We start from the raw sequence: 15,642 nt of genomic DNA on the forward strand, positions 1-15,642 counted from the left end.
AAAGATTGGACAGGTCATCTGTAAAGTATCATATTAATTGTACACTTTATTCTAATAGTGAGCCATGGTTTATCACTGCAGAATATGGAGAGCCAAATCTTGAGAGAGACAACAGCAGAAGCATAATTAGCACAGTATAAATAATTCTTCAGTGAAACAGCAGTTCAACATCAATTCTTTAGTAATAAGGATGAAGGTTCAGCACATGTGTGGGCTGCTAAGGAACCAAGAAATAGAGCAGGTGGCAACTGAGACTTTTAAATTCAGCAGGGGCATAATATTTTCAAACTGAAATTTTGAGAATGTACTTAATTTCAGATCCATGTAAAACTGATTGTCTGGATTGCTGCATGTTGCTGAACACAAACAGCAACTGCACATTTTGTCCTAGAATTTTACACTGTTCACATTGAAATAAAAATATCTTCTGAATGCTCCCACTGTTGCTCTAGCTATTTTCAGAGTTACCAGAGATTACTGGCACCGTGTACAACAATAATTCATCTCCACCAGAGGGCACTCCTGGGATTAATACATACATAACTGAGTTACTGGTCATAAATCTCAGCCCTTCATAGTCACAGATAGTCAACCAGTTTCTTTGCAGTAATTCATCACTGTATGCTCTTCAGAAAACCCATTAAGGAGTAGGCTTCAACAATATAAGCTGGAAGTGAAAGAATCATAAAAAGTAATATAAAACATATCAAAAAATCTCCTTAAACATTTATATCACATGCACTCAAGAACCAAATACATGGAAAAATTTATGTACATTAATTTAAAAAAAAGATTTATCATGTTGAAGTTACCTGGAGCCTGTGATTCATAACTGGACAACTAAAGGAAGTCCTGTTCTGCTATCACAGCGTTTCCAGAAGTATGGTGGTTTTAAATAGGGATTACATCAGGTAGAATTATGTGTAAAGATGAGGATTGCACAAGTCAGTGGTGAGCCAGCCTCCATGGATCAGAGCAAAACTACTTCTGCCCTTATCTGAGAGGAAACTTCATCTCTTGGTGCTACTAATCAACCATATGGTGAAGTAGAGGAATTCTCCTGGAAGTGGGCTGGGAGGATCTAGTGAGGGAGATTGGAGAGCCTGCATGAGGTGGTCCACTAAGTAACACAAAGAGGAAGGTCATACCAATGACAGGTTGACCTCCAGAAGGTCTGTAAAAGAGGATTCCCCCCCTCCTCCAAAACCCACTCACAACCCACTGCCCAAAACCATCCCCTCATCAGGATCACCAGCATTTCCTCCTTCTCCAATCCTCAAGGAACATACATCAGAAGATAGGCTCTGCCTCCCAAATGGTTCCCCGGGAAGGGGCATAAAGTTCCATCTAGTATTTCTTTTACATCTCCAATAAAGTAATGTTTATTTCTCTCAGAATGGATAGTCCTGAGAGAATGTCCAGTCAGCATTTCCAAATGTAGAAAAATATTAATATGTTATTTTATTCAAACTGAATAAGTAACCAGACATTTCTTGCTTGTAAATATGTCTCAGTCACAGTGAACCAAAAAAGAATCAGTAATTTCCCAATTTTGCATGGCCTCATCCATTTGTACACATAATCTAAAACTGACATAACTCTGCAACATTTTCTGACAATTAAATTAATTGGAAAAATGTGAGGGTGAAGCAGAGTTCAGAATATGAAAACTGCTGCTGTTAAAGGGGTTGTGGCACTGCCTTAAGAAACTGGCAATCAGAGTGACAAGAATTGCAGCTAGATTGAAGAAATGAGCAGCAGACATCAGGGGGCTGAACCTGCAAAACATCCTCAGGAAGAAATAGATTATGAGGGATAGAGTGGGAACTGGAGTGCTATTATTTTTCAACCAATGCCATTTAAATTCAACTGTATGTTAAATTGTTGATAACAATAGCAATATTTCTGGTTATTCCAACAACGTAAACAAATTTATTCAGCAATTGTTAGTACTCTCTTCTGCCAGATTAATGCCATCTGTTTTAACAATACTTGTTCTCTGAAATCTCAACAGACACATGCTTAGCGTGTGAATTGACTTATGCAAGTTATCTAAATAATCCTAACATTTGCCAAGCAAACGTTTAGAAATAGACATCATTTTTGGTTGTAATTTATAGACTGGTGAATTGGAATCATTAACCAATTTCTCTTCTTTCCCCTTTCACCTCAATCACAGTTTTAAGCATGCATTCTGTTTATATGCTTATATGAGTCTGCAATTGCATTCAGATGTCACAAACGATTTCCATCAATGGTCAGGGTTATTGGGTTACCAAAAGAAGCAATTTTGGACTTGCACAGAGTTAGCAATGGTCAATCATGGAACAAGACCACAAAAATAAGTGGACAGATTTAGCGATGAATTTTTAACTCAATCATGTCATTAGCATCTCACATGCAGGTACCCCCCGCCACAGGAGGCATGCATAACCGTAAACCATGTTCAAGTCTTAGACTTTCAAGGGACCCTAGCCAGAAGGGACAAAGTAGATCCATTCTCCAAACGTCAGGAGAAAAGTAGCAACTCTATGATGCAGTCTTCTTGTTCTCCATTATGTCACTACTGCACCACTATCAATACTCTTAGCCCATTGTGCTGTCTAAGTCATTGCTGGAAATCATACTGCAGGCTACGAGAGTCACAAGAAAGATTGGAAGAAGATGCGTGCCTTTGAAAGAAAGCAGGGATAGCTGGAAGTCACTGAGGAGGTGAGCAGCAGCAAGTGATTTTGTGATCATGCATACAATGCCACAAAAGATTACCTCATCAGAGCAGCAAAGGTGAGTGGCCTTCCACATGTGTGTACCAGCCACCCTCACCCTGGCATTCCCAGTTTTCGCCCGCACAGTGGTCCATGGACAAAAACATCTACACCATTTTTGTGAGGCATGTTTACCCATTGCCATCTCAACTTATATTGCTTAGACTCACCTTTCATGATTCATACCTATGTTAGTGCTTTCTCATTCCCGTCCCAAACATTTATGTTCCACAAATGCTGTCATTGTGTCCTCTCAATATATTCCATTTCCCACCAGTAAAAGCCTAGCCAATGTGGAAGAGTAACGCATGAGAGATCAGCAGGATGTTAGATTGCAACATCATTGAAGGTGTGATGATATTGCTCCTTTGACAAGGTTATGCTGTTCTTGGCATTCTTTTTCCAGAGAGGTCGTAAAAGCAATGATTCTGAAAAGGTTAGGTCTGAAGGGTTTTAGGGCCAATTCGATTATTGCTGACAGATACTGCTCTCAAGCTAAAAGGCTTTCAAGCTTTAAAAAATCTTGCATATTGAAAGGAGAATGGTCGGTTCTCCCAACTCAGCTTATCTTTGGTTTTGCTCGGTTTTATTAGCACTCTGGCTGCTCACTGACTGAAAGCAGTCAGTCAGTTTGAGGTTGCTAGTTCAAGAAACACCTACACGGAAGAAGGTGTTCCATGCTGAGTCCCTCGGTCATCTCTTTCTCTCTTTCTCTCTCTCTCTCTCTCTCTCTCTCTCTCCCCCTCTCTCTCCTGTAAGATTCTGTGCTTGATTTTAACTTCTTTGCCAAGGGATGCTTATGGAAATTGTTGCAGGAATTTGGAACAGCATCATTAAATTGGGATAATATACTGGATTTTCAGATAGGTTAAATTATTCTGTTCTATTTTGTTTGTGCATCATTCAATAATCTTGCAAATACATTTTGGCTTCGGGCCAGCTGCAACCCTCTTGGAATATCCACTTGACACCTGCTTTAACAACTAGCAAAGTTAGGGTCTGGGCTACTTTCTTGAAATGTTTTGGTGGTGGGGATGGAGGGGTTCTGGCCAGGCCCATAACAGAAGTGAAGATACAGAATATATCATCAAACATTCACATAGAATACAACACACATTCATGTTGACCTGATGTCAGCAGTTACTGAACGATGATGATCTGCACATTGATAACTCTGAATCCTTTCACCTTGTCAGTTTTAATTCACGTCTAATTAATCTCCAATATTTGTTTCAAGCATCAGGCAGATACTGATTCAAGAGGTCAATGACTACTCTCTGAGGAGGTTGTGTACTCTGAGGAAGCAGTGTCACAAGACTCAAATTCAACCTCCATCAGCTCAGAAACATACAACTTGCTGTACATCCCACGAGAAGCATATGTGTTGGTGAGTCACACACAAGTGAGCAGGAGCTGGTTTAGACAGAGGGACTCCAGGCTCTGCTCTTCTCCACACAAAGGCTGAGCCGCAAAGATTATTAACAATCAGTACTATCCAGAAGCAGAAACTTTGTGAGGTTCTATCTGCATTTCCAGAAAAAAACTGTGCATCATTGCAATGAGATTGGAACAGACTGAGTTCACTCTGAGATTCATCAGGCATTAATGCAGATGTCCATTCTATGACACCTGCATGAAGCATCAGATGCAGCCAATAATGGAGTGCAACAGCCTGCATACTCAGTCCAGCAGCTTAATTATTGATGTCGGAACGCCTCTCTCTTCAGCATCTGTTCGAATTTCAAGTGTCCAAATCTTAAATAAGCATGGTGGTCTGGGTGGACCTGGAAAGGGAAAATGTACAAAGAGAAAATGGAATTGGAAACCCTGCTCAAAGTGCTTCAGCTCTTTCCCTCGTTCCTCAACCTTCTCAATTGACAGTCAATCAGAGCCCCACAGTGGGACAGTCTTTGTCAGGGGTCTCATAAGCTCTAAATTCCAAAGGTCATTGGCCTTGCACATCTGAGTAGTCAAAGTAGGGGCATAACAGGCAGAAGTGGGTACTACAGATGCTGGAGATTAGAGTCAAGATTAGAGTGGTGCTAGAAAGGCACAGCAGGTCAGGCAGCATCCGAGGAGCAGGAAAATCGACGTTTTGGACAAAAGCCCTTCATCAGGAATCAGCGGGGCATAACAGCCTGTTTCAGATTCTGCAGAAAGAACCAGGATAACAATATGGTGAAGTAGTAAGAAAAGGAATACAGTTAGTCCACATTTTAAATTGCCCCAATTTCAAGTTGGCTTGATTAATGATGTTTTTAATGAGCTGGCACATATGAACATATGAATTAGAATTGTCACATGGGACCTAAACACTGTCCCGTCATTCAATATAAGTCTTTAGTATTATTGGTGTAATGTTATCAGGGCTTCTAAAGCCTTCAGCTTTTTCTAAATATCATGCAGAGTAAATCAAATTGGATGAAGTTTGGTATCTGTGATGCTGAGGAGACCAAGATAGATCACCCATTCTTGCTGTTGATTGTTGTTAATGCTCCAGCCTCATCATTTGCACTAATGTCTTGGGGTCTTCCACCATTGAGGATGGGAATGCAATGGTCTTCTCACAGGCCACCATCTCCAGCTTTGAGGCAGTGGTTACCGTCAATGAGTCATGCTGGGCAGGTCATGCATCCACATGCCTGACACAGACTTCCAAAACAAGCTCTCTATTCTGAGCTCTGTCATGGTAAATGCTTCTCAGCAGGGCAGAGAAAATGATTTAAGGACATCTTTTAAGCCTTCGTGAAAACATGCAGTATTTCCACTGACTCATGGAGATCTCTAGAAAGATTGAAAACTGGAGAAGAAGTATCTACAAAAGAGTCAACCATCTTAAGTATCTCAAATAGGTGCGTGTGGAAGTCAAGTTCAAAATGTGGAAGGAGTGTACAAACATCTGAAAATCTGATACACCCACCTCCTCAAACACCATCTGCCCCATCTGTAGCAAGGTGTGTAGATCCAGTATTGAACTATTTTGTAACTTCATGACTCCAAACTCCAGGGTGGAAAAACATTATCCTCAGTTTTGAGAAACTGACGAAGAAACTGGAATTTGAGCATGTGTGTGAAAGAACTTCTGAGAGAGGACACTGATATTGGTGTGTTGAACCTGTCACTGAATTTGCAGGACTTATGGAGGCATCGGTGCTGATACATTTCTTAATATTTGAGATGTCTGATGCATATTGTCCACATCTCTGATGTATACAGTCAGGCAGCTAACATTACTGCCCTGCAGGCAATGAGTTTGGTGCAGAGTCTGAGGTCTTTTTCATTTAACACTCTGTTCCTCAGATGGTCAAAGGTTGCACTGGCGCAGTGGAGGTGATCTTGACCATAATCTATGACTCCCTGCACTGGTGGGAATCCAATCACTAGCAAATCTGAGGAATTTCTCATTTTGTCTGCCCTCATCAGAAGCATATTGACTAGTGTTGACAGTAGACAAACAATACATCTGTGATTTGAGGCATATACTTATGTATATTAGACTGGGGAGTCTAAGGGATATCACCATCCGTCTCCCTGTGAAAAAGAAATTTCATATTGTGCTAATTGAGATAGCTACTGGCAATGCATCCAGAATGTAGATCACTTTAAAGGGGCTGATTGCCCAGAAAGCTCCAGGTGTCATCAATGATCTGCATTAAAGACTGGATGTCTGAACAATTGGTGTTAGTCATGCCGAGAAAGCTGACACTCTTCCAATCTGCTCCATGATGTATCACCTGTTGAGAGCAAGAGGTGTGTTTGTCCCTCTGTCCTGCAGAGTGAAAGTGCTGCACCTACTGGATTAGTTCCTTCTCCTGGTCTTATTGCTGAAGGCTAATCAGAAGCTTTTGAGAAGGATGAACAGCTAAGAAGTACAGATCAAAGGCAAAATAAAGTCCAAGGTAGCAGAAATAAACTCAAGTTTTAGAAAATTCCTCTAGAATTTTAAAAGAACATGTCCTGTGAGCAAAAGCACAATGTTTGGGTAAAGAAGTAGCCACCATAGCTTTCAGCCTACCAATTACTCAATCTCATTAACCATAACAACACTTTCTCCTAGTTGTACCTGATGAGTTAAATGTAGATAGTCAGAGAAACCCTTATGCTACTAGTTAAAGCCAGAAGACAGGGTGAAAGTTGGAGTCTTGTGGTGCAGTGAAGGTGTCCCTACCTTTGAGCCAGGAGATCCAAAGTCAAGTCCCGCCTCTCCCGGGGAGTGTCACAGCATGTCTGAGCAGGTTGATTAAAATACGTACAAGTTAAAGCTGCAGTCAATATGCTGTTGAATATTTAAATTTGATTGGTTGCTTGTATGAGGTTTTCTGCATACTTAGAAAAATGTACTTGCACTTACTCCTCACCCCCTCGCAGGTCAAAACTGCTCAAATTGTTACTGTTGTGATTAATATCACTTTCACCTGACTCAAATGAGATTAGCCAATCATATTAATACTGTACTTATATGAGATTTCACCTCCTGTTCAGATATCCTGCCTTTCTCTGGCCAATGTCTGTCGTTTGAATGAGGTGTTAACCAAGGCCCCAATTGCCCTTTTATATAAAAGATCCTATGAGGCTATTCAAGAAACAGCAATGGAGTTCTTTCAGTACCTTGGCTTATAGTCATTCATCAATAAACATCAATAAGAAATAGAGGTGTTGGTAATTATTTTATTGCTGAAATCCTTCCTGATGCCAAAGTTGTACGTTCTTTCAGCTACACACAACACATGGATTTTATTTCAATAAATCATTTCAACTACATTGTCCTTAGAAAGAAATATAAATACCTTATTTGAAAATAATATAAAAGTAAAAAAAAACTGATAAATAAAATACATGACAATTCAAGTTAGGAGCTGGCACAGGTCATGCCACAAATCAGCTCCACTATTCAGTAAGATCATCGCCAATCTCAATACTCCACTTTCCCACCTACTGCTGATAACCTTTCAACTCCTTGCTTATCAAGAATCACTGTAGTGGTTGTAATGAGGTCAGCCAGCTGGACCTCACAGGATATGAGTTCCCTGATTGGGATTGTTCATCTGGTCCAACCAGGGAGCACTGGCTGCCAGATAAAAAGGGAAGTGTTCCCCCTCCAACTCTATTTTGATTTAGTCCCTGCCCTCCCCTTCACTGTTTTGATCACACAGCATTGCCCTTTGATGTGAAGGGCACTGCTTGTCACTGGCCACTCGGGTGTTTTCCTATTTTTCCTGGTGGTGGAAATTGAATAAAGATTTGTACACTTTGTGTCTTTCAATGTGTCTCACACCTGCACACACACACACACCATGGGTGCTGGGGAAAAAAAATAAGCACCACCGGCGGGAGTGTGGGGGTTAATTTAACAAAAAGGGAAGTGTTTTCACTGTGTCTCACACCTGCATACACACAACATGGGTGCAGGGGAAAAATAAGCACTACCACAGTTAGGCGGTAGTGTGGGGAAAAAAAAGAAAAAAACTAAAATAAACAGGAGATTCAAAGAGTCTCTTCATTCTTGAGACTGACTCTGAAAAAAGAAAAAAAGGGAAGTGTTCACCTGCACACACACACCATGGGTGCTGGGGGAAAAAATAAGCACTACCGCAGTTAGGCGGTAATGTGGGGGTAAAAAAAAGGAGTGTCAGAGATCTTGGCACTTTAAAAAAAAAGAAAAAAAATGAAAAAAAAAGAAAAATAGGAACATCAGAGGTTCTGTTCACTCTGAGAGCTGGCTCTGAGGGAGCTGGACCAGTGTGGGAAGGACTCTCCTCTTGAAATAAAAAGGGAAGTGTTCACCTGCACACTCACAACATGGGTGCTGAGGAAAAAAATAAAGAAAAAAAAGAAAAAAAGGAAGTGTTCACTTATACACACAACATGGGTGCTGGGGAAAAAGTAAACACTACCGCAGTTAGGTAGTCGTGTGGGGGTTAAACAAAAAGAAAGAAAATAAAGAAGAAACAGAAGAACAAGACTGTCAGGGGTTCTGTTCAAAAAAAAGAAAAAAAGGAATGTCAGGGGTTCTGTAAAAAAAGACAAAAAAGGGAAGTGGGCGCTGGGGAAAAAATAAGCACTACCGCAGTTAGGCAGTAGTGTGGGGATTTTAAAAAAAAGGAGAAACAACAGTGAAAAAAAGAAGAAAAAAGGGACGTATTCGAGATACTGTCATCGTTGATAGCTGACTTGGACTGAGGCAGTGCTAAAGTCAAGGACTGTTCATTTCACTATCTACATATGCCTTAAGAATATTGGTTATTATTAGGGGACCTGTACGCAAGATCAGGTACAAAATTCACCTATGATCAGGTATAAAATGAATAAATAGCTCCAAAACATAATCCTTAGCTCCATCATTTGGCCAATAGTTTTGTTTCACAAGGCATCTCTTTACCTAATCCATAATTCTTGGATGTTATATTTATGCATTTGTAGTTTTCTTGGAAACTCTTGCAGTTAGATATCTGTTAACAGCCAACATATCACAGTGATATAACTCTCAAAGCTTAAACATGATCTAGCATCAACTCATCTGATGTGAATAGTTTTCTTCAAACTTTTTTCAATTTTTAGGAACAATATTCATGTTATAGTTTACATTCAAATTGTCAGGAATTTCTCTCCACTGCTTCTGTACCACTGCCAGGATATTGCTGGATATGCAGCAGAAACTCTATTTACTCTGGGCTTTGGAGTTTCTGCTCTATTTTCAGCAAAGATCCAGTGATACGTTAGGAACAGCTTTGAGGAAATTCGTAATATCTTTTGTTAACTTTTGAAGTGGGTTATATTTAGAATGTACTTAGCATTGCTACATCACAGTTCATTTCATATTATATTCACACCTAAAATCTGTTTTAAATTTCAAAATGCTAACAAGTTTACACAGTTCTACCTGTCACAGGAGCTTCTATATCCAGCATTGTTTTTTCTTGGCGAAGAATGGAAGCTCCTTCATTAATAATTCGAAGTGCTACAATTTCTTCTACTCGTCCCTCCTTGGTGAGATGAGCCTTTAAAAGATCAACCCGTGGCTTGCCATCACAGTCAAATACTTCCTTCATGGTCAGTCGATGGCTTAGTGGAAAAGGAACAGCTGTAACATAAAAGGAGAAATATAGGTGGCAAACAAACCCATATTGTGTGCTTCCAACTAAACATAAGTATTATGATATGTGCGGTGTACTTTGCATTGCAAGGTCCCCCCCTCCTACAAGACTAATCGCCCTGTTCATTTCTCAGTCTGTCCTCGTCAGTGAGGAGAGTTCCGCCCAGTGCAGACACTATGAACATGCTGTTTGAGGTACACATCATTGGTTTCATCCCCTCCCCAATTCATCCTTTTGTACACTGGATCGGATATTTTCAGCTGAAGTCTCATTCCTGGGAAACATATTTTCTTCTCATGACCAATTAAAAGTATATTTTTATAAAAATCAAAATATTGAAGAAAAATATGGAATTCTTAATAAACAGTAGCTGGTTGGCATAAGAGAAACATGGCATAGGTGAATCAGCTGTACACTAGCTTGGGCTGGAAATCAAGCTTTTCGAACAGCTTGAGCTTCCTGTTGGTTGGCTGGCTCATCGTTGCTCCATGTAGGGAGATAAGGACACATTACAATTGTATATGGTGGAAGTGATAAAGGGGCTTCATGGAGTTTTCTGTCTGGGGAATGTAGAGTCTGGCTGAAACATACCTCAGTACATAAAATATTAACATTTTACAAAGTAATTTAAGAAACAGATTTTATGTGTTTCTAAGATGTATTACATACTGACTACATTATGCAAGTTTTACAACTCTGTTAAATGTTACTCTGCCAGTTCATTGATGTTTTTATTTTGTTAATTCTCAAATGTTAAAGCAAGGTTATAATGGACAACAGCAGAGCAACAATTATCATAAAATGTCAAATAAATCACCAAAATGACAATTTAAACAGTACAGTACAATGAAGTTATATATAATTTACTGACATTGGGAAGATCAAACAAATTTTCAGGAAGGGTTTGGTTGAGAATCTGCATAGTACCAATTCAGAACTTTATATGAAAAATAATTTTGGTGAAAATCATAAAGACACTGTGGTTTCACCTTCTAAAGTAAACAGCATAGTGTGTTTAGCAACCTAAATATGTATGCACTGTTTATGTTTTGCCCATAAATGAACTTAGCCAACCATAGTATAACACAGAATGTACAGTAAGAAACAGGTCATTCAATCTATTTGGTCTATATTAGTGATCCTACACTGTCAGCATAGCCGTTTATTCCTTCATCACATGATGATGCAACATCCTCTTAATTCCACCTCTAGCATTCATCTCAAATATTTATTGCAGTACTGAGTTCCACATTCCAAATTCCGTACTAAATTTATTTGATCACCAATATATACTCATAGGCTCTTGTTTCTGACTCCCCACAAGTGGCAACATTTTGTACACTGAGGTGTATTACAATTTAATTAATTTTAGTTCAACTAAAATTCCCCGTGATTTCAACTGTGGGTGGATTTCAAACTTTTACAGGAAAATCCACAAATGATTTATTGTGACAACACATAATGGCATTTCAGAGTTTGTTTGGCATTTATTTGGCTGTATGGAAAGCAATTATCTAGACTGAAATAAAATGATTCTTCAGATTCTGCTAAAATGGATGTTTGTAATATAATGGTCCAATGATTTAATTTCCAATTAATGTAATATTCAGATACAATGAAATACCATAATGTAAGATACCACATTTTTTTCTTTTTTGGATTATAAACTGAAACAGAAGCATGATTGTTATATAGTTTGAATTATCAGCACAATTTTGCAACTTTGGAAAAATCAAGTGGTGCCTAATTTTTGGTTGTGCAACATAATGTTGCTTTTCAAAGCAGTGAGATTGTTATTATGAGACAGATTGACACCAGGAGTTAGGGAAAGACTGCTTATTCCCTGTCAATATTGTATTCCAATTATAATATCCTTACCAAATCATTTGGCTTCTGTCTGTTGTATTCGTCAACAAGGTTTTGTGGCTTTGGGGCTTTTAAAGGGACATATTTTAAGTTGCATAGTAGCAAACGAGGTAGCACTTTCTCTGCAATTTGTTAGATTTGTAGGTTACAATAAATAGAGATATTTTCTGATAATGATTAAACATAGCCCAGATTTTTAAATGTCCAGATAATTTGTTTCTGCAGTGTAGGTTAAAACTAATATGCAACCAACTCCTGGTTGTAATAAGGGTCGATTACGTTAATGCACCTACCATCTTGCTCAATCTCAGCTGGGAACATAGTGTTATTGTTTTGCAGTTCTATTTGATAATATAGCTAAAATATATTATGTCAAAGAAATTGCACCTGAATATTTGTCAATCATTGTATAGCATAGCTATACACACATTTCAAAATGGGGAATCCTGAGGGACAAGATGTACATGTATTTGGAAAGGTAAGGACTGATTAGGGATAGTCAACATGACTGTGCGTGGGAAATCATGTCTCACCATCTTGATTGAGTTTTTTGAAGAATTAACAAAGAAGATTGATGAGGGCAGTGTAGTAGATGGGATCTATATGGACTTCAGTAAGGCTTTCGACAAGGTTCCCCGAGGGAGACTGGTTAGCAAAGTTAGATCTCATGGAATACAGGGAGAACTCGCCATTTGGATACAGAACTGCTCAAAGATAGAAGACAGAGGGTGGTGCTGGAGTGTTGATTTTCAGACTGGAGACCTGCGACCAGTGGGGAGTTACAAGGACCGGTGCTGGTTCCACTACTTTTTGTATAAATGATTTGGATGTGGGTATAAGAGGTATAGTTAGTAAGTTTGTACATGACACCAAAATTGGAGGTATAGTGGACAGTGAAGAAGACTACCTCAGATTACAACAGGATCTTGATCAGATGGGCCAATAGGCTGAGAAGAGGCAGATGGAGTTTAATTTAGATAAAGTAATTGCTGCATGTTGGGAAAGCAAATCTTTGCAGGACTTATACACTTAATGGTAAGATCCTGGTGAGTATTGCTGAACAGAGACCTTGGAGTGCAGATTCATAGCTCCTTGAAAGTGGAGTCGCAGGTAGATAGAGTAGTGAAGAAGGCATTTGATATGCTTTCCTTTATTGGTCAGAGTATTGAGTACAGGAGTTGGGAGGTCATGTTGTGGCTGTACAGGATATTGGTTAGGCCACTGTTGGAATATTGTGTGCAATTCTGGTCTCCTTCCTATCAGAAAGATGTTGTGAAACTTGAAAGGATTCAGAAAAGATTTACAAGGATGTTGCCAGGATCCTACAGGGAGAGGCTGAACAGGCTGGGACTGTTTTCCCTGGAGCATCGGAGGCTGAAGTGTGACCTGAGGTTTACAAAATTATGAGGGGCATGGATAGGATAAATAGACAAAGTCTTTTCCCTGGGGTCGGGGAGTCCAGGACTAGAGGGCATAGGTTTAGGGAGGGAGGGAAAAGATGTAAAAGAGACCTAAGGAGCAACATTTTCACGCAGAGGGTGGTACGTGTATGGAATGAGCTGCCAGAGGATGTGGTGGAGGCTGGTACAATTGCAACATGTAAGAGACATTTGGATGGGTATATGAATAGGAAGGGTTTGGAGGGATATGGGCTGGGTGCTGGCAGGTGGGACTAGATTGGGTTGGGATATCTGGTCGGCATGGACGGGTTGGACCAAAGGGTCTGTTTCCATGCTGTACATCTCTATGACTCTATGTCCACTAATAGTTACACTCACACAGGTTGCAATGGGCTCGCATTTAGAAGCAGCAGCACAATTTCAGGATCACAGCAACTGAGGGAGAATATGATATCCAAATGTTCTGACACTCAAAAGGACTGGTGGAACCATATTCCTATTTAGCCCCACACTGTTGTACCTCTTCATGGCAATGCGAAGCCTGTAGAGATGCAGCAATAGGTAGAGAAACATATGGTATTGCCAGATACCAGAGGTTATGCACAAGTGGGATGCCAAGAGTTCTGCCAAATCTCAGGAATCTAACCATATGCCTCCATTCATGGAGACAATGGCCGGCAACCACATCCATGCCCACTTGGACCTTGCTTCCATGCCACTGCTTTATCATGACTGCAGAGTAGCAGCAGCAAAGCAAGATAGGGAAGCCACACCTGAACCTGCTCTGGGAGCTCCTTCCCCTTGCAAGACAGGGAGCTGCCATTATGGACCGAGACGGGGAAGCAGGTGACAGCTGTATCAGGGTCATCCTTTCAAGGAACTCATATAGTGTGCAGCTTCTCTTCATTGCCTCCGCTATCAACCCCACTGCTTCCAGAGGGCAATTCCATGGACAAACCCCTGCAAAACTGCAGTAGATATCAGCAAGCCAGAGTGGTTAATACCTCAGACTTCTAGAGGATGCACAGCACATTCATCAAAGTCAATGGAGCAATATACTTAGCAGATTGCCTCTCCCCCATCAGATGTCATGGGTGCATCAAAACATACTGACCATAAGCACAAACATAATATCCACAGGGAGAACAAAGGTTTTCTTCAAATTTAAATGTCACATGCAAATTCTGTACATTATATTGATTTCATTTTAATGTGTCCCTCATTGTTATTTATTAGGACTAATTAACAAGCATGTCTCATGATTGATGTGTTGCCTCGCGAATTACAGAGTTAGCTTATTGCATCTCCAATCCTTCTTGTTTGAAAACAAACAAAAACAAAAAATGGAGCTCTGCATTTCTGAGAGGACATTCCACTCAGGGTTCGGTCAGAAGCACTCCATTCTGACAGTTTCTTGTGTAATGTAGAGCTGTCAGGGAAAAATAACTCATGCCTTCTTTTCACCGTAGTCAGCTGCTGGATTCAGGCATTTAAAGGTCTTGAAAGCTACTGTCAAACGATAAGTACACAAGTTAATGGTGACATTAGGGTGCTGGGTAAGTTGGGTTTTTTTTATTTTGAACTTCGCCTTTGAAACAAACTTATCCATTCTTATAGACTGAAGTCATTATCAAAGCACTTGAGGTACGAGGTCTCTCTGGTTTTCTACACTCTGAGTAGTCCCACTGAGCTTATACTGCCAATCCTATATTTTCCTTTTGAAAAATATCTCACACGCATGCACATTAAAGTGTATCTGTCACCTGCCTTTGCATTAGTCTGTATATATTTTGCTGAAGATTTTCATATTCCTTTTACTGCCTGTCAAGCCCTTGATTGTTCTGTTATGAGGACAAAAAGTGAGGACGGCAGATGCTGGAGATCAGAGTCAAATGTGTGGTGCTGGAAAAGCAATAGCAAGTCAGGCAGCACCTGAGGAACAGGAGAATCAACATTTCGGGCATAAGCCATTCCTGAGAAAGGGCTTATGCCCAAAACGTCGATTCGCCTGCTCTTTGGATGCTGCCTGACCTGCTGTGCTTTTCCAGCACCACACTCTCGACTCTGTTCTGTCATGAGCAAACTTCCTAGATTATAACAACAGCACTGGTATTAGTAACATTCACCTTCATTTGCTTCTCAGAATATTAAGAACAAATTAATGCAACATGCAGTCGAAGTATGGTATGGACTTCCAAGATTTGTTTTCAGTTCATTCAAAAGCAAGTTGGATGAGTGCCAGCTGCAAAAATCCATAAAGCAAATCAAATAATCATAAAATCGTTAGTATGAAAGAGGTCATTCTGCTAATTGTGTGGGATCATGTCAGGTCCTGAACAACATGGGCTGTGGTGAGATTTGCTAGAATTACATGCGAAGCCTGGCGAGCCCTACATTGACATTAGGAGTAACTCAATGCATTTCTTATGTATCTGTTGGGCATTGAAGTGAGTTTCTCATTCGGGAGCAGGAAGTTGCCTATTACAGAGGCTTATTGCTTATTAAACACATTACTAA

General features: G+C 40.0%; 1 protein-coding gene across 7 annotated transcripts in view; it reads right to left on the reverse strand.

Moving 5' to 3' along the window:
* Positions 1 to 15,642, reverse strand: part of LOC132823387 (protein phosphatase 3 catalytic subunit alpha-like) — a 430,022-nt gene that overhangs the window by 204,231 nt on the left and 210,149 nt on the right. For 6 of the 7 annotated variants that reach the window (XM_060837153.1, XM_060837149.1, XM_060837148.1 and 3 more), the window contains one exon: positions 9,646 to 9,846. The exons of the other annotated variant lie outside the window; for it this stretch is intronic. In XM_060837153.1, the coding sequence (XP_060693136.1) occupies positions 9,646 to 9,846 (201 nt within the window). The remainder of the gene's footprint in view (positions 1 to 9,645; positions 9,847 to 15,642) is intronic. 7 annotated transcript variants of the gene reach the window in all.

This window comes from Hemiscyllium ocellatum, chromosome 16 (assembly GCF_020745735.1).
Source record: "Hemiscyllium ocellatum isolate sHemOce1 chromosome 16, sHemOce1.pat.X.cur, whole genome shotgun sequence".
In the NCBI taxonomy this organism is placed as follows: domain Eukaryota; kingdom Metazoa; phylum Chordata; class Chondrichthyes; order Orectolobiformes; family Hemiscylliidae; genus Hemiscyllium; species Hemiscyllium ocellatum.